The 20,033-nt window shown below is 43.0% G+C and overlaps 1 protein-coding gene across 7 annotated transcripts in view; it reads right to left on the bottom strand.

Moving 5' to 3' along the window:
• Window positions 1-20,033, bottom strand: part of dennd2b (DENN domain containing 2B) — a 546,808-nt gene that overhangs the window by 72,853 nt on the left and 453,922 nt on the right. For all 7 annotated transcript variants that reach the window (XM_078549206.1, XM_078549209.1, XM_078549205.1 and 4 more), the window contains exons 13-14: window positions 4,768-4,908; window positions 2,622-2,770 (exon numbers count right to left, since the gene is read on the bottom strand). In XM_078549206.1, the coding sequence (XP_078405332.1) occupies window positions 2,622-2,770; window positions 4,768-4,908 (290 nt within the window). The remainder of the gene's footprint in view (window positions 1-2,621; window positions 2,771-4,767; window positions 4,909-20,033) is intronic.

Here is a 20,033-nt window from a genome sequence, read left to right as displayed (position 1 = left end):
TTCCTGCTGCTGAATGCATGTTCAGCTGTGAGAGTTAAAGATAGGGCATCGGCTGGTGCACTGAGCTCTAAAATGCAACAGCTGGCATCAACTCAGTGTTGCATGCTGCTTGATGCCACGATTTGCCTGTCCTGCATACTGTCTACGTCCAAGCTCCAACACCAATAGGGTGTTCAGCATAATTCACCCCACAAGTGCGTGCAGGTGCAGCGGATGCCACCTAGAAATTGTAAGAGCACTCGTGGTGCTCAAAAGACGCACTCAATTTCTTGCCCATGTGTCTTAAGCTGAGATATTTTGATCCCCTTTCACTGGTTCACAGGCTTCCCATGGTGCACGGTGTCACTGAATGTATGCACATTGCTTTGTGTGGGCCACATATAAACCCTGCCCTACATTCAAACTCAAAGGGATTTCACTCCCTCAATGTCTAGCTAGTGTGTGACCACAGACAGCAAATCATGCAGGTCAATGCTCGGTATGCTGGCAGCAGTCATGATGCCTTCATTCTGCAGCTGGCATGGCAAACATGGCAAACCAAAGGATGGTTATTAAGTGACAAGGGCTATCTATTGACAACATGGCTGATAACTGCAAAGCACAACCCACACACACACGTACGCACCATGCATAGAATGAAGCTATGGTGCCACACGCGATGTGATAAAGCAAACCACTGATGTGCTGAAACAATACATCCACTCCTGGACTGCTCTAGAGGAACCTTGCAGTACTCAGCAAAGCACATGTCAAGATTTGTGGTGGTTTCCTGCATGCTGCACAACACTGCCACCACGAAGGCACAGCCTTACCAACAGGAAGCAGCTGAGGAACAGGAGCAGAAGAAGGGGGAAGAGGACGGGAGGAGGTAGACAAGAAAACCTCTTTCTGTGGGCCTGTCTGTGAAGAACTTATTTGACTGAAATTCTTGTAACCACAGCCCCAATTCCTCATTCACCAACAGTCCCACACTCCTTACCTTCCCTTTGGCACCGACCATCACAGCAATGGTTTGGCAACAATGCAGGAAAAACCATAACAAAATAAACATTCAAAATCAAATTTATCAATGAAATCATGCCATATTGCATACAAAAGTCAACCAATCACCCTTGTACATTCTCTCTTAGTGTCTCCATTGAAATAAGATGCAAAACAATGGGAAAAATTTTCCGTGCCTACTGGCGTTGGGTGTGTTTAGCAGCGTGAGCGGACAATATAGTGAGAAAGCCAAAAATCGGTTTCATGACATCGTGAAACCAGTTTGCAATCGTCCGCTCTGCCCGTCAATGGTGGGTCGCATTTCCCACCATTGTACGTCGGGAACCTCACTGTAATACATCTGTATACCATTACAAGCCCACCTCTCCGGAATCATCCCCCCACACTGGATTATCCGAGCACATCAGCGTGATTGCACATCAACGTGTTTCACAAATGTACATAAGCGATGTGCATCTGGTGAGTTGCAGTTCGCTCGGGACCTCGAGGTTTGTTTGCATACCTTGCTTCGGGCAGCATTCACTGTCATCAGTACCAGGCTTCGCCGATAGCACTACATCACTTTTAGGGGGGGCTCACAGGAATCTACCCGAAAAGTCATAAGGCGGGGGCTGCTTTTCAATGGCTGCAGGGTTAGGGCTTGCTTGGGGAAAGGGGAGAAATGGCCTCAGGCAAGGGAAGAGACTGCAGAGTGAGAGCTGTACTGGGGAAGTGGGGTATCCCAGGGTGTTCGTGGGGGCGCAAGTTGATCTGTAAAGGGGCCTCAAATGGTGAGGGCTGAGGGGGCAGTCTCCAGAGGAGATGAGGCCAGGTTGCGACGTGAGGGTGTGTGTGATTGAGTGAGTGGTGATGTCCCTTGAGCTGGCAGTGAGTAAGATGCCAGTGAGTGTGTGATGGACTTGAGTGTATGAGTTTAGAGTGATGAGATGATTGCCTTACCCTGGTGGCACGGAAGAGATCATTCATCCTCTTCCTGCATTGGATGGCCAACCTCTTCTGTGTAGTATTGGCACTGATCACCATTGCCATCGCCTCCCAAGCCGGAGTGGTGAGACTGCTGGACGTCCTGTGGCCAGAGCGGGGGTAGAGGACATCATGATGGACCTCCATGGCGTCCAAAGGGCGTTCCAGGGGCGTGTCACTGAATCAGGAGGCTGCAGTCTTCTTGCCTTTTGGAGCCATGTCTTATGTAGCAGTCCTGGGCTGGAAGCACTGAGAGGTGTGCATGTGGCCGCACTTGGCATGAGGAAGCGGTGAGGTGACAGCGTGGCGGGCAAATGAGAGCCCGCCCACCATCGAAACAGCATGTCTCCCGGGAATGCATGATTAATGAGGTGGGATTGAGATGATACGACATGAAAAGCCAGCATTGCAGGCGGCAGGTAAAACGTTCTTCCCGCCCGCTACCGCACTTGGTGCAAACCTGGAACAATTCCACCTAATGTCAAATTCATATTTTTCCAATAATACCACGAAAACATCTGGTAGCATACAAGATTTTTTTTAAAAAATAGCATTATTACTAGAAAACATGCCTGTGATGCACTTCCTCCATGATTCTTAGTAATCTATTCAAGAAATCAAAATATCATTCCAAACCTGTAGAATGTGCCCATTACCTCAGTTTATCTGCGATGAATATTACCCGCCGCTCAAGCAGTAGAGATGCAAAGACCCTGATAACTTGTCGTATGCTGAGACAACGGAAGAGACAGTCAAAATCTACATGCTCCAATCGCGAGTCCATGGGGCGTCGAAGCTCAATGACCTGAAATGACAAGTTCAGCTGTCAGGCTGCTGAATCAACTACTAAAGGCCTAGGAAAAATAAAAGAGGCACAAAGGTGAGGCTATTTATGATGCTTTTTGGGACAGAATATTAGGGTCAGCAAATAGATGCTCTGGAAATTCTCTAATATACCAAAACAACACATAAGCTGAGAAACTACTGATGTTAATATTAGTGGCTACATTCTTAATAAGATTGTATGACATTCCTCTTTTCACCATTTTAATACAGGTGTTAAAATCACAATGAAAAACCATCCAAACATTTGCTCACTAATATTGCCAATAATAATCTGTAGGCTGTTAGGCTTATCTGGCCTGCATTTAGAAACCAAAACACAGTTTTCAACTGTGTTTGAAGAGAAGGAATTGAATAACGATATCCTATATCTTGCTATCTTAGAAAACATTGTTTTATGTCATATTTACAAACATGCCATTAAAGCCAGCAGCAGAACACAAATCCTGCACCACTGAAAACAAATTTATATTGACTGCCCTTTGATCCTTCCTTGTCTTATTTGAAATGTTAGCTATTGAAGCCATTGATTGGTTTTACCAGAGCTGTGTTGTATATTTGCTGGTAACCTGCTACAGAAACGGGTGCTAATGCCGTATTGTCACAGCGGAACTGAAGGTATATATTGTGGTACAGTACATTTTCAGCTTCTAAATTGCTATCATCAAGGCATACATAATGCATACTTAGAAAATTAATTTTGTAGCTTTTAAATATAATGAGATGATAAGTGATACCACATGATGACAATGAGTTTAAGGCAGTTATTTAGATTCACGATGCTATTGCCATTAAACTGTTTCAGCTTTGTTTAAATGGTTTGTGACTAGTAGACAGCTTGATTGAATTACCATCTTGTGACCCACTGCCAAGGCCTCAGTTTTCCTATGTAACTCTGCTAGAATATGCATTACTCGCAGCTCTTTTGCCAATAGAGAGATCAGTGGAATATCTTCTTCTTTAGCGAGCTTCTTGCACTTAAGCAGTAAGTTAATGGGCCGAATCTTCCGAGGAGTGGCAATCACCATCGGATGCGACTCCGCCCCTAATTTTTTTACACAGCATCGGAGCTCTGCATTGCTGGCCTGCATTTCTGAACCAGGACTCTTCAGAAATGTGGAGCATACCTGCTCTAGGAGTGCTTCATAGGGCAGGATCATCGGGGGTAGCCAAGCCATACCCACTTTTTACATCACTAGCTGCCGTATTTTGGCAAATCTTCATTCACTAACACAGTGAGAAGCTTTGGGATATTTAAATAGCTTTTCACTGTGTTAGTGAATGGGTGCATGAGGTAAGTGGGTAGGGGTGGGTAGGGTGGCAAAGTCCCAGCTGGGTAGGGTGTCAGCTAGATGGCAGGGTGGGTAGAGTACCAGCAGGGTAGGGTGGCAGGGTGGTAAGGTCGGGTCGGAAGTCGGAAGGTCAGGGGGTGTCAGAGGGCCAGGCAGAAGTCAGAGTCAGAGGGGGCGGTGGCGGTGGTAGTGGTCAGTTGTATAGTTACCCAGGAGCTAGACCTGGTTTTTTCCTGCCTAACATTTCCTGGGTAACTATTCTGGTAAGTCAGACCCTCAGAAGTCTCTGACTCCAACTCAGTTGGAGACTTTTTTGGAGGGTTCCAGATGCAGGGGATTTGCCCATCAGAAGTTGATACTTCCCAGGCAATTCCTGCAGAGTCCTTGCATTGGGATTTCCAAGGTGTCCCCATCATATCTTCCGGGGTAAATCCGGAGTATGACCATCTGGAGACCGGAAGATCTGGGCCAATGTTTTGTCTGGCTCTCAGCATGTCTTATAGATACAATTCAACATAGTACATTCAATAAACTTGGTGTTGCGTACAGGTGCTGGCTCAATTAGCAGCCTGTTTTTGGCTGCTCAAACTTATAATTTAATTCCTAATCTTCTCTATTGGACTATGTATCAATGGCTCCTTTAACTCTTTAACAGGGTGTCATGTACCTCATTTCCAGCTCCTGGTAGAAAGGTCTTGACTCGTATGGTCCTTCCTGGTGCAGGGAAGGGTGACTCCATCAGACTCCTCATGAATGGATAGACCAGGGCAGCAGAAACTCCACGCCTCCTCTCCACTTCATCCAAAATCTGGTCAAGCACAACATCAGATTTCTTTTTGAAAATCAAGAATTTCCTGGTACATTCTTTTAATAACCTTGCTTTAGGTATTAGCATACAGACTGAATTGAATTAGTGAGCGTTCAAGAAATATTTTGAGCAAGCAATCTGTGCTGGTGAGCTGTCAAATCCACTGACATTTTTCACATTTAGAATGCTGACACTGGGAAGGGTAAGTGTGGCAGTGGGCATTGTTCATCCAGAAAAATTGGCAGGAATGATCTTAAATGGTATATAAAAAATATATTGCATGGAATTATGAACATAAATATCTGAGGAACTGGCTAACCACTGGTTTTAATATATGGCGGGCAATGGATACCTATTTACAATCTGTAGACAGTTCCAGTACAACATGTAGGGAAAGTAAAATCTAGAAACTGTCCCACTCAAACTAGCTCAATGGTGTCTCACTTATGAAATGGAAAAATTTTACTCTTGAATTGGCCATATGAAGCAGGTCATGAGAAATAAAAATGATTTTGTAGCTTAAACATGGGAGGCTCTGAAATACTACAGGAATGCGAGTGAAGTATGATGTCTCCTTTATGAACGGTTTTCCTTGACTTTCCTTTTAAATTAAACTGGACAAAATGTCTAAACTGACAACAAGCTTCATTTGTATAGAGCTAAACATTCCAGCTGAAATTCCATTTGGTACCAGCAAGGGTGCACTGGCTCCCTGAAAAAGGAGATGGGTTCTTTGAAATTCCTTCGCATATCTATAGTACAATGCCTTGAAACCATTCACTGGAGTACATTTTTGATTTTTCCTGTAGCCAGTCCACCCCAGGTACCAGTAAAGAGCAATTCAGGTTAGTTAATTAACTGTGAGTATCACTAGATACATATAACGAAGCTGACCATTTGCCCCATGCTAGTATCCATAGGGCAGGATTTTTCACTCAGCATGCGGGCGCGCGCTTCACATGCCCTAGCGTGAAATAGCGCACAATGACGTCGGGCGATCATCCTATTTTGGTCAGCAATATTTCGGCCGGCTGGCGCGTGCAAGAGTTGGCAGCGCGCCCGCCGACAATTAAGAGGCCTATATTAAGGCCATTAATGTATTAAATAACCTGCATTTTTCGCTACCTGTCCAATGTTACGGTTGACGGGCAGGTGAGTCGGCCGGGCAGCCTTTGGACTTTTGAGGAAACCTCATCCAACGGCGGGATGAGGTTTCCGATATTAATTTTTTTAAAAATTAAAATGTTTGGGCACATATAATCTATATGTTTAGGTGAGTGAGTCCGATGTGTGGACATTTCTTTCTGCACTTTAAGATCTTTATTTGATAGTTTTAAATTCTTCAGCTCCCTGAGGCAGCTCTATGCCTTCGGGGAGCTTTCCTTCCGTGTTTCCCCGCATCTGCACTGACTTCAGTGCTCGCCCTCCTCCTGCTCCCATCCCAGCAGCGCTGAGTCTTTCAGTGCGCCCTTCACGCTGGCTGGCCATTAATTGGCCAGCCAGTGTGAAATCACGGTCGGGGGCTGATTGCGGGTGGCAGGCCGTTTCCCGGCCACTCCCGGGCCTGCCTACCGCGCTGCCCGACGACCTCAAAACTCTGCCCATAAAGACCTTAAAAGTTTCAACCCTGCCCATTGCAGCATCCATTTTTGTTAATGGTTGTAAGTTTCACTTACAGTATTCTATCTGGAGATTCATTCAAAGTATCGCTCATGATTTATGTGAAGAACTTGGCGATATCAGTTCAAATTTGCATTTTACTCATTTGAACCTGTCCTAATCTCTCAATTTAGTTTGAAGTAATTATCTGGATTTAAATTTTTTTTACATATGATTTATTACCTTACATCTCTATAAAATCACCTCTGAGTATCTTCTTTCCACACTGAAAAGCTTTCATTTTTCCAGTTTTTGCTCATAATTCAGAACTCTAAAATTAGGGATCCTTGTGGCTCCTCTCTGGATTGCTTCCAGTGCTTGAATGTTTCTCCAGTGTCTGGGTAACCAATTGGATATCAATTGGAATTTAGAGCAGCGTGGCAGACAGCCATGGCCACACTTAATATCTTGGCTTTCTGAATATTATTAAGATTTAAATCATATAATATCTCAAGTGTCAAACTCTTCAACAAAGTTAGACAGCATTTGAAAAATGAAGCCATTTCATTTTGTTTGAGTCAGAGAAGGGGTTGAAGACCATCAGGGAGGTTGTGTGGATAGGAGCAGGAAGTTACAAAGGGACATAGACAGATAAAGTGAGTGGGCAAACCTGTGCCAAATGAATTTCAATATGAAGAAATTTGGGATCATCACTTTGGACACAAGAACATTTTCTTAATGGTGAGAAATTAGGAATTACAGAAAAGCAAAGGGTTTGGGGTGTCCCGTTACACAAACCACTAAAAGCTATTGCAACGATACAAAAACTAGAGGAACTAATGTGCTACACAATCTATAACACAGGCTACCAAATAGTGGTAAGGAGATAGAGGAGCATATTTGCAGGCTAACTACAGAAAGATGCAAGAACCATAGTGTAGTGATAATGGGGAACATCAATTAATATGGAATGGGTGAGTAATTGTGTAAAGGGTGAAGAGGGAGGAAAATTCCTGAAATGTGTACGGGTATGTTTCTTGCCCAACGAATCAGGGACCAGTGCTGGATCTAGTTCTGGGGAATAAACTGGGGCAAAGGCATTTGGGGAACAGTGATCATAATATTATCAGGTTTAGAATAACTCCGGAAATGGACAAAGTACCACCAAGTGCAAAAAGCTGACAGAAAAGGTGGGGCTGATTAGGAACCAAAAAAAGAGATCTTCCTGTGGAAGCAGAGGGCACAGCTGAGGTACTACATGAGCACTTTGCATCTGTCTTCATTAGAGAAAAGGATGCTGCCAATGTAGCAGTAAAGGAGAAGGATAGGATAAAAATAGAAAGAGGAGGTACTTAAAAGATTGGCAGTTCTCAAGGTAGAAAAATTGCCCAGTCCAGACAGGATGCATCCTGGGTTACTGAGGTGTTTGATAAAGTACTATATTGCAGACTTATTAGTAAAGTTAAAATCCATGGGTTTAAGGTGACAGTAGTGGCATAGATAGAAAATTAGCTAAGAAGCAGAGAGTAGTACTGAATGGTTGTTTTTCAGATTGGGGTGAAATATACAGTGGCATTCCCCAGGGGTCGGTTGGACCACTACTCTTTTTGATACAGGTATATAATAATGACCTGGACAGGGAATAAGTTCAAAGTTTGAAGATAATACAAAACTTGGAAGTGTGGTAAACACTGTGAAAGTTAGTAATGGATTTCGAGAGGGCACAGACAGATTGGTGAAATGGGCAGACACATGGCAGATGAAATTCAATGCAGAGAAACACAAAGCGAGGCATTTTGGCTGGAAGAATGACTTGAGGCAATATGGACTAAATGTTACAATTTTAAAGCAGGCGTAGGAAGAGAGAAAGCTGGGAATGTATGTATACAAATCTCTGAAGGTGGCTGGAGAAGTTGAGAAGGCTAGTAAAAAAAAGCATATGTGATTCCTTGCTTTTGTACTCTACTTCTCTATTAATAAAGCAAAGAGGTAATTCTAAACCTTTATAAAATACTGGTTAGGCCTCAGCTAGAGTATTGCATTCAGCTTGGGCACACACTGTAGGAATGACTTCAAGGACGTAACAAGGGTACAGAGGAGATTTACTGGAATGGCACAAGGAATAAGGGAATTTAGCTGAGTTTGAGAAAGTTAAGAAGAGATTTGATAGAGATGTTCAAAATCATGAATAGTTTTAACAGAGTAAACAAAAGGAGAAATTGTTTCCAGTGGCAGAAGGGTCGGTAACCAGAGGACACAGATTTAAGGTGTTTGGCAAAAGAACCAAAGATTAATTGAGAAAACCTTTTTTACACAGCAAGTTGTTGGGATCTGGAATGGTTTCCCTGAAAGGGTGGTTTAAACAGATTCAGTAGTAACATTCAAACAAGAATTTGATAAATACTTGAAGGGGAAATAATTTAGGGCTATGGAGATCGGGATTAATGAGATAGCTCTACCAAAGAGCTGGCACACGCACGATAGGCTGAATGGCCTCCTTCTTATCTGTATTACTCTAATATCCTGTAATTCTAAAACAGATACTTAAACATTGGCCTTTATCTCAAAGGGGCTGGAACGCAAAAGGGAAGAAGTAATGCTTCAGTTGTACAGGCCCTGTCTGGAGTACAGCATTCAGTTTTGGACAAGTCCATTGGTCTTGGTGATACCAGGATTTAAAAGAGTGAAATTATGAGAACAGGTTGCATAAGTTGGTTTGTAGTCCCTAGGGTTTAGAATGAAGAGAGTTTCTCTATTTGAGGTGTTTAAGATGATAAAGGGATTTAAAAGGATACAGAGAAACTATTTTCACTGGTGAGGAATCCACAACATAGTGATGATGGGCACAACCTTAAAATTAGAGCAAGGACATTCATGAGACAGAGAGCAGTGGAAATTTGTACCTCATTTCTCCACCCCACCCTCCCACAAAAGGCTGTGCTTACTGGGTCAATTGAAACTTTTGAGACCAAGATTGGCAGATATTTCTTAGGCAAACGTATCAAGGGATATGGATCAGAGGCAAGTAAAGGAGTTGTGGTACAGATCAGCCATGGTCTATTTAAATGTCAAGAGGGGCTTGAGTGTCTGAATGGCTTAGTCTGTTCCTATTTTTACTACTACAACTTTGTTAAGGTCTAACAGATGACAATAGTACAGACCAGAAGACAGTTCATTGTTTCCACAGAATTTCACTAATTTGCTTTTAAGACAAGTCCTCAGAGTTTCTGTAACAAATGAGAAGAGCACATGCGGCAGTCCAGAAACATATCTCTTTCTGTGAAAATTGTGATCTGAAAGGTGGATACATTCATCTATTTCATTGTGAGTTTTTTGAAGTTTGTATCTGGTAAGCAGCAGACTTATGGGAATGCTCTCTCATAGGTTTAAAACATTTTAAAATGCCCAAAATAGAGTTGAAGAGCTATTACTCCAAATTAAAATGTGGGTGAAAAATTAATTACGCAGGATCATGTGGAATATACAGCACAGAAATAGGCCATTTGGCACAACCAGTCCATGCTGATGTTTATGGTCCACTTGAGCCTCCTCTTCCCGTCTTTCCTCAACTAAATGTATCAGCATTATTCTCTATTCCCTTCTCCCTCATATGCTAGTCCAGCCTCCCTTAGATGCATCTATATTATTTGCTTCAACCACTCCCTGTGGTAGCAAGTTCCACATTCTCACCACTTTTTGGGTAGCAAAGTTTCTTCTGAATTGCCTATGAGATTTCTTGGTGACTATCTTATATCGATTGCCTCTTGTTATTTTTTTTAATTCATTCACGGGATGTGGGTTTCGCTGGCTAGGCCAGCATTTATTGCCCATCCTGGTTGCCCTTGAGAAAGGCAACTTGTTATGCTCTTCCCCACAAGTGGAAAAATCCTCTCTGTATCCGCTCTATCAAAACCTTTCATAATTTTGAAGACCTCAATTAGGTCACCCCTCAGCCTTCTCTTTTTCAAGAGAAAATAAGTCCAGCCTGTTCATCCTTTCCTAATGTGTTAACTGTCATTTTTCTGGTATCATTCGTGTAAATCTTCTCTGCATCCTCCCCAATGCCTTTATCCCCTCTTTATACTATGGTGACCAGAACTGCATGCTGTACTCTCCAAGATTCAATACAAGTTTGGCATAATTTCTCTACTTTCCCATTCTATCCCTCTAGGAATAAGCGCTTGGGTTGTTTTTTTTTGTAATGGCCTTGCTAATCTATGGCTCAACTTTTAGTGGTTGATATATTTGTAATCAAGGTCCCTTTGTTTGTCTACCCCACCCAGACTCATAACTTCCATGTAATAAATGACCTCCCTATTCCTCCTACCAAAATGTATTACCTCTCATTTATCTGTGTTGAACTTCACCGGCAAATTGTTTATCCATGGTGCAAGTTTATCAATGTCCTCCTGTAATTTGTTGCTGTCCTTCTCAGTATTGATTATCCCCATCATTTTGATGTCATCTGCAAACTCAGACATTCTGAAGGATTTTCCCCTTGGCGATTTGGGGTCGGGGCCTGCTCACCGAGGGGAAAATGACGCGGGATGACGTCGGGAGGAACCCCTGACGTCATCCTGGTCCATTTAAATCTTCAGGAAGGTGGGCGGACAGCGAAATCAGCTGTCCACCCGCCGACCTGTCAGTGGCCAATTAAGGCCATTGACAGGCTAATTAACCTTGTTAAAGACCTTGCCCGTCCAAGCTTAAGGCTGGCGGGCAGGCCAGGAGCCCCAGCGGGCTCCAGATTATTCATGAAACTCCATCCCGCCTGTTGCAGGATGAAGTTTCATGTCCGTTTTTTAAAAATTTAATATACTTTATGTGTTTCTTATTAACTTGTCCCATCTCCCCATCTCGTGTGACATTGTCACATGAGGGGGACATGTTAATAATTTTAATATTTCTCTATTTTTTGACTTTTCTTACCTGTCTGTAAACTCCCTGAGACAGCACTTTGCCTCAGGGAGCAGTGTGCTCTTTCCCGCGCATGCCCTTCCCGTCGGGCAGGCTGCTGGGCGGGCCTTAATTGGCCTGCCCACTCAAAATGGAGGTGGGCCCCGCTTCGGCAGCAGGGGTCGTCTGCCCGCCCGCTGCCGAGCTGGTGGGGCCCACTTGCCCACCAAGGGCAAAATTCTGCCCACTGTGTTTTTGATTCTGAAGTCCAAATCATTAATGTAAATTCTGAAGAGGAGTGATGCTTATAGAACACCATTACCCATCCTCTGCCACTCTGAATAACTATTTCCTGCCGCTCTCTGCCTTCTGTCCTGAAGCAAGCTAGCAATCCATTCTGCCACTTGTCCCATGACTCCACATTCTCTACCCTTATTCATTAGTCTATTATGGGACACCGCTTGAAATTCCAGATAAATTGCATTGCCATTATCTATTCTCTCTGTCACCTCCCCAAAAAATTAAATTTCCCTTTTGAAATCCATGCTGTAGTAACTTAAGGTATAGCCTCTCCTGCTGTTTATCAGGGATCAGGTGATGCTCTGGGAGGTTCTGACCAATAAGCCCTAAGCGCGGGCAATCCAGGGGGGTGTGGCTTTCTGACAAGAGTCCTTATTGAGCATGTAGCACCTGAAAAGCTCCCTGTAATAAAGTTTCTCTGTTTCCTGTTGAAACCTGTCCGCTCCATCGAGTCATTACATTTGACGATGAGAGTAAAATAGCTCCAATGCTGCACCTTGTCTTGTTACCATGAGTACATTTAATCTTAAGAAAAGACTACTCACCAGTCATGCCACTCTTTGGTAGAATTAATACTTATGATGCGACTATGGAAGACTGGAGCCAGTATGTAGTGCGCCTCGGATTTTATTTCACAGCGAACAAAATTACCACGGAGGAAAGGCAGAAAGCTATCCTTTTGAGTGTATGTGTCAGTCAGACATACAATCTCATTCACAACCTGACGACCCCAAGTGTGCCCAATTCTATGTCCTTTAATGACTTAGTGGATCTCGTGAAAACGCACTTCCAGCCGAAGCCAACTCTAATAATGCAGCGTTTCAAACTTAATTCCAGAGTTAGGGACCTGGGAGAGTCTATCGCAACTGATGTGGCGAACCTTAAACAGTTGACAGAACACTGCGATTTTGGGGACACATTAAATGATATGCTGCGGGACCAATTAGTTTGTGGAGTCCAGGACAATGCCATACAGCACCATTTACTTGCCGAGGTCAACATCGACCTTAAGTGCGCCGTAGAAATTTTCCTCACCATGGAAAGTGCTGCAAGAGACTCATAGGCTTTGCAACATACAACATGGCACCATTCTTCATGTGGGGTGGGAACCTACTGACGAGCGTGGCCCAAAAACCAGACCTACAGCATCGAAGCGAGATGCAATGTCCGCTGTTAGAAACATGAAAAGACCTAGTAGAAACACGTCAGCAGCGACTCCAAGGTTAAGTTGTTATAGATGTGTGTGTGACCACAGATCGGACACCTGTAATTTCAAGGAAGCAGAATTCCATTACTGCCATAAGAAAGGTCACGTAGTAAGGCAATGCAGGGCGAAATCAAAACAGCCCATAATGCAGCAAACCAACATGATTGATTTAAAAAATACCACAGAACCTGATGCTGTCGACACCGACATTTATTCCCTGTATAACATAACTGCTGTAAAAACAGAACCTATCACAATCCAAATAAATGAAAAGTCACTAATAATGGAAGTGGATACGGGAGCCTTAACTACAGTGGTGGGAGAGCACACTTTCAAATACCTCAATGAAGAGAGACAGCCGATAAACCTGGAGCGGACAACCACTAAATTAAAGACATACACTGGAGAATCTATTCAGGTAAAGGGCGTCGCCTCAGTATCAATGCCTTACAGGCAACAGACAGCCCAGCTGCCTGTGAAAATAGTGAAAGGAGAAGGACCCAGTCTTTTAGGCCGAGACTGGTTACAGAAGATAAAGCTGGACTGGTCTGAGATATTTCACCTGAAAACAGGAGGAGTTCCTGAACTGCTAAGGAAATACGACAGGGTTTTCAGGATGAATTAGGAAATTTAAAAGGTGTGCAGGCCAAGATATATGTGGATCCTCAGGTGACCCCACGTTTCTTTAAGGCCAGGCCTGTGCCCCATGCGTTGAAGGTGAAGGTGGATGTAGAACTGTGCCGGTTAGAAAAGCTGGGCATCATTCAACCTGTCCAATTCTTGGAATGGGTAGCACCCTTAGTTCCAGTGGTTAAGTCTGACTAAACCATACACATTTGTGGGGACTATAAATTGACTGTAAATAAGGCAGCAAAACTAGACAAGTACCTCATTGCAAGGATAGATGATTGATGTGCAAAGCTGGTGGAGGCAAGTCCTATACAAAATTGGATACGAGCCACGCCTACCAACAATTAGAACTGGATAGCACGTCGAGAGAATACATGACTATTAACACACACAAGAGTCTTTATCAGTACACTCGCTTACCCTTTGGAGTATCGTCAGCATGCACTAACTTCCAGAGAACAATGGAGAGTCTTTTGCAAGGACTTCCCTGAGTAGTAGTATACCTAGATGATGTTCTGATGACAGGGTCAACCGAAACCAAACTCTTGGCCAACCTGGAAGAAGTGCTAAGAAGGTTCATGGAAGCTGGCGTACGGTTAAAGAAGGAAAAGTGCACATTTCAAGCACCAGAAGTTACTTACCTGGGTCACAGGGTGGATGCCATGGGTTTTTATCCGGTAGAAGAGAAAGTTCAGGCAATAAAAGACGTACTCTCACCATCCAATGTAATCGACTTCAAGCCCTTCCTGGGTATGACCAACTTCTATGGCTGCTTCTTGCCTAACTTATCAATGGCACTTGTTGTTAAAAAAGAATCACCGTTGGTTGTGAAATTCACAACAGGGAGAAGCCTTTGTGAGAGTAAAGAAACTGTTGCATTTGTCCTGTTTATTGGTACACTACAGCCCACTGAAAGAGTTGATATTAACATGTGATGCCTCTCGTTACGGTGTAGGAGCTGTGCTATCACATAGAAAGTAAGATGGATCAGAAAGGCCCATTGGCCATGTCTCGAGAACCCTCTCCACTGCCAAGAAGGGTTGTTCCCAGCTGGAAAAGGAAGGTTTATCAGTGGTATTTAGAGAGAAGAAATTCTACCAGTACCTACATCGACGACATTTCACCATTGTATTGGGCCATAAACCATTAATAGATTTATTCAGTGAAGATAAGGATATTCCGCCAAAAGCATCAGCAAGAATACTATGCTGGGCTTTGATATTATTTGCATATGAGTATGCCTTTATGTACTGTCCTGGCTTACACATTGCAAATGTGGATGCACTCAGTCGTCTCCCGTTACCAGATAGCATTGTATATGCTCCTGTTCCACAAGAAGTTGTGCTATTACTGAATTTCTTGGATTCTTCGCCTGTGTGCGAAACAAATTAGGAATTGGACAGACAGAGATCCAATACTGTCGCAAGTCAGAGACCTTGCCGTGCAAGGATGGTCAAATTTGCCTGTATCTGAAGATTTGAGACTATTCCATGTCAGAAAGACAGAGTTAAGATGTCAAGATGGAATTTTGTTGTGGGGATCAAGAGTTGTCATCCCATCACAAGGTAGGGAACCACTCTTGACAGTGCACATCCAGGCATATCAAAGATGAAAATGCTAGTGCGAAACTATGTCTGGTGGCCAGGCATTGACAGTGACATTGAAAGCCTGGTCAAGCACTGTCTCCATTGTCAGCAACAACAGAAGTTGCCTGTTTCAGCTCCACTGCATCCGTGGGAGTGGCCTGGTCGACCCTGGGTTAGACTACATATCAATTATGTGGGACCATTCTTAGGTACTATGTTTTTGTTGATTATGATGCACATTCTAAATGGATGGATGTATACGAAGTCAAATCGCCAACATCGAGCACAACTATCAAGAAGCTGCGTCACTGTTTTAGCGTACATGACCTACCTATAATCGTTATTTCTGATATCAGTACAGCCTTTACCAGCACAGAGTTTCAGAAATTCATGATTCTGAATGGAATCAGACATATTAAAACAGACCCTTACCATCCCTCATCAAATTGTTTAGCCGAGAGAGCTGTACAAACTTTCAAGTCTGGTATGAAAAGGTTATCAGAAAGTACTCTAGAATCTTGACTTTCCCGCTTTCTTCTCAGTTATCGTATGCCATGAAGCTATTAATGTATATAATATTATTGGAAAATATTTTTCTTTTAAAATAGAGGTTTAATCTGTGGGTGTGTCTTAACTGGATTAAAGCCAGCTAGTCTGGGTGCTTTGGTGTGTACTAGTTTTGAGATGTAAGAGAGGTAGGGTGCATTTGCATTTTTTTGAATAGAGCATTTAAGAAGTGGGGTGAAATCTGGCACCTAGCTAGCAGGGACCAAGCAATATGTTTATATTACTAATAAAATTAGTACTATGAAAGGGGTTTTATTGTTAAAAAAGGTGGAGCTCAAAGAGGCTAGTGATGTAATGAGAATTTACATTCAATGAGATGTGCTGGATATAACCGATGGCAGTTTTGTGTGTGGAGAGCAGCGGCAATGTAAGATCAAAGTAGCTGTAAGCCTACAAATGTTTCTAAAGGAACCAAAGTGAAAAGAACCTCATTTTGAATTCATAAGGTGAAAATGCTTTGTCTGGTGTCTGGTTAAGTCTACGGGTTGTTATTGCCTTAATGGAGATTAATTTGGGAATTTGTTAAAAGTTATGATAGTAGTAATTTGTAGCCATGTATAAGTGCTTAATATGTTGTAACTTAATAAAATGTTTAATTTAGTTTAATATAAAACCTCTCGAGAACTGGTGGTCTGATTCCTGAATTTAGAGTTGCACCTCAAACATACCACTTAAAAATATAGGTTATGACAGTTGTTTAAAGTTTCCTTCTGGGATTTTTAGCTTTACCAACTCCTGGGTCATAACATCGTACAACATCACGTTTGACTACGGGTTCAACACCATCTGAATTATTGATGAAACAATGCCTACGTACACAGTTAAGCTTGGTGTTTCCAAATTTAGAGGGGAAGCTAGAGCGGAATCAAAGTAATCAAAAATTGAACGACGATATACACAGCAAAGCTCACACTTTCAGCGTAGATGACACAATATTCGTGCGAAATTTCAGAAGTGGACCTTGTTGGGCTCCTGGAACCATTGTCTCAGAAACTGGTCCATTATCTTTCCAAGTACAGTCAGAAGATAGAATCGTTTGGAAGCACATAGATCATATTTGTGCTAGAGAGACATTCCAACAACCAACTATTCTGCCTGTGAGTAATGTTGAACCATCAATTCCTGAGGTGCAGATTGATCTGGAATAGACATGCTCAATGTCTCCGTAGAGTTGCCAAACCCAGAGCTGCCACTTTCTAATGATGTGTCTCGTGCTGCAGTTCCAGATCCTGTTGAGGAACCTCAAATGGTAGAGCTACGCCAGTCTACCCATATAAGGAGAGCACATCAGAGACTTGATCTTTAATCACCTGAAGTTGTTTATATGCATATGTTTTTGGCTATTCAAATGTTTCCCTGTAAATAGAAAGTGTAAAAAACTATAGGGGGAGGAAATGTAGTAACTGAAGGTATAGCCTCTCCTGCTGTCTATCAGGGCGGGTCACATGATGTTCTGGGAGGTTCCGACCAAAAAGCCCTTAGCATGAGCAATCCTGTAGGTGGGGCTTCCTGACGAGAGCCCTGACCAAACATGTAGCACCTGAAAAGTTCTCTGTAATAAAGTTTATCTGTTTCTTGTTGAAAGCTGTCCGCTCCATCGAGCCACTACACATGATGACTGTTCAATATTATATTTTTTGTTTCTAGATATTCTTCCATTCTCTCTTTTGTAAGGATTCCATCATTTTTTCCTACCACTGATGTTAAATTGACTGGTCTCTTTTGGGGCAGAAATTTTCGCTCGCTGGGTGGGCGTGTACCCGACCTGCTCAAGCGTGAAATGATGCATGTTGACATCGGCCGAGCGTGCCGACATCAATGCACAGTCACGCCCACCGCCACTTAAAAGGCCAGTTAAGGCTATTAAGTTATCCATTAACGTAAATTTTTCGCTGCTCGTCCAATGTTAACGGTTGGTGGGCAGGCTAAAAGGCCAATCGGGCTTTGCATTGTTTTGGAAACCTCATCCACGGGCGGGATAAGGTTTCCAAAAGCAAATAAAAATAAAATAAAAACTTTAATTTTTCATCAATAACATGTCCCTGCTCATGTGGCAGAGCCACATGAGGGGACATGTGTCAGTATATTTTTGTTTTCTTTATTTTATTATATATATCTCTTCATACCCATGAGGCAGCGCCGTGCCTCAGGGAGATTAAGTGGTGCTCACTTACGCGCATGTACGAAGTTCACACTTGGTTGGCTCGCAGACACCCCTCCCTCCCGCACAGGCAGCGCTCAGCGCTACCGTTCGCGGTTCATGCTGGGTGGGCCTTAATTGGTTCTAACTCCTTCTTAAATATAGGAATTTCATTAGCCAGCTACCAGTCCTCTTACACGACACATTTTATAATAAATTATTATTGTCCTATTGTTATTATCCTATCTGTGTGAATTAAATTAATTTTGCAAATCTCTACTTGTTCCTTTCTCTCTGTCTCTCACCCATGTTCTCATTCACTCTTACCCTTTGCTTTCACCCACTCACTTATCCTCTATCTTACTATTTAACTATTGTAGATATGAGTCAGATTGTCAAAATAATACCAGAAGTGCCACTTGATGCTTAGTGTTGCCAAAATAACAGTTGGTCACTAGAACCTAGCAGTCACCAACAGATGGGGGTGCACATACTATCCTCAGCTGTTCCCACTGCACACATAATTGAAGCTACTTAAAGCAGTGGTAGAGTTTTGCTTCCAGTTAAAGCATTCTACAATTCTAATTCACTTATCAACAATGCTACTGATTTTCTCTTTTCACAGGAAAATGGACAGAGTCATGAAACGCACTCCTCAAAGCTCTGGTAAAAAAGTATCATGGAATCCGGTAATAAAAATGGAATTTGACTTATTCAGTCACCATAAACCAGAGGCCCTGATTATAAACAGATGGCATTGTGGAATTTGATCTGCAAAATACTGGTTTAAAAAAATTCTAGAATCTAATGTAATAAAAACAGATTTAACTTATTCTGTCACTATAAACCAGTGGCCCTGTTAATGAATTAGGTCTTACAATGAAATCAATGGCTCGTTATGGTGAGAAGTTGAATGCTGGGTTCTGTTGCTTTGCCTCAAAGGAGTGGTGGAACATGCTGCACAGATCAATAAAGATTTCTGTTAATCCATAAAGCACATTCTATTTCTCCCTGTATGCTAAACAGTACAGGACAGAAATTATGAGGCTCTGCCGCCATGATTGGAACCTTGCTAGGTACAGCACGCAGCCTTGACTCAGTGTCCTGGGCTCACCTCTAACGTAGCTCTTTGTTGGTCATGAGGATTTGCATTTCCTGCAGGACTCCACAAGTCAGCATTCCACTTATCATCACAATAACTTACAGCAACTGTACTTGATAAGGAGTGATCTTAGCTTCATAAGATTGGGGCTAGCTATGAAAAAGGAGTGAAAATACTTAATTGGAGGAGAGTCAATTTCAGTGCGATGAGAACGGATCTGTCTCAGTACATTGGAATCAAAATTCACAGTCACAGAATCACAGTGCAGAAGAGGCCCTTCGGCCCATTGAGTCTGCACCGGCACGTGAGAAACACCTGACCTACCTACCTAATCCCATTTACCAGCACTTGGCCCATAGCCTTGAATGTTATGACGTGCCAAGTGTTCATCCAGGTGCTTTTTAAAGGATGTGAGGCAACCCGCTTCCACAACCCTCCCAGGCAGCACCTTCCAGACTGTCACCATCCTCTGGGTAAAAATGTTTTTCCTCACATTCCCCATAAACCTCCTGCCCCTCACCTTGAACTTATGCCCCCTTGTGACTGACCCTTCAACTAAGGGGAACAGCTGCTCCCTATCCATCCTGTCCATGCCCCTCATAATCTTGTACACCTCGATCAGGGCACCCCTCAGTCTTCTCTGCTCCAACGAAAACAACCCAAGTCTATCCAACCTCTCTTCATAACTTAAATGTTTCATCCCAGCCAACATCCTGGTGAATCTCTTCTGCACACCCTCCAGTGCAATCACATTCTTCCAATAATGTGGCGACCAGAACTGCACATAGTACTCCAGCTGTGGCCTCACCAAGGTTCTATACAACTCCAACATGTTCTCCCTACTTTTGTAATCTATGCCTCGATTGATAAAGGCAAGTGTCCCATATGCCTTTTTCACCACCCATTAACATGCCCCTCCACCTTCAGAGATCTATGGACACACACGCCAAGGTCCCTTTGTTCCTCAGAACTTCCTAGTGTCATGCCATTCATTGAATACTTCCTTGCCAAATTACTCCTTCCAAAGTGTATCACCTCACACTTTTCAGGGTTAAATTCCATCTGCCACTTAACTGCCCATTTGACCATCCCGTCTAT

This window comes from Cetorhinus maximus, chromosome 9, assembly GCF_964194155.1.
Source record: "Cetorhinus maximus chromosome 9, sCetMax3.hap1.1, whole genome shotgun sequence".
Classification (NCBI taxonomy): domain Eukaryota; kingdom Metazoa; phylum Chordata; class Chondrichthyes; order Lamniformes; family Cetorhinidae; genus Cetorhinus; species Cetorhinus maximus.
The sequence above is the reverse complement of the archived record's forward strand: the minus strand, read 5'-3'. Positions and strand labels throughout refer to the sequence as shown.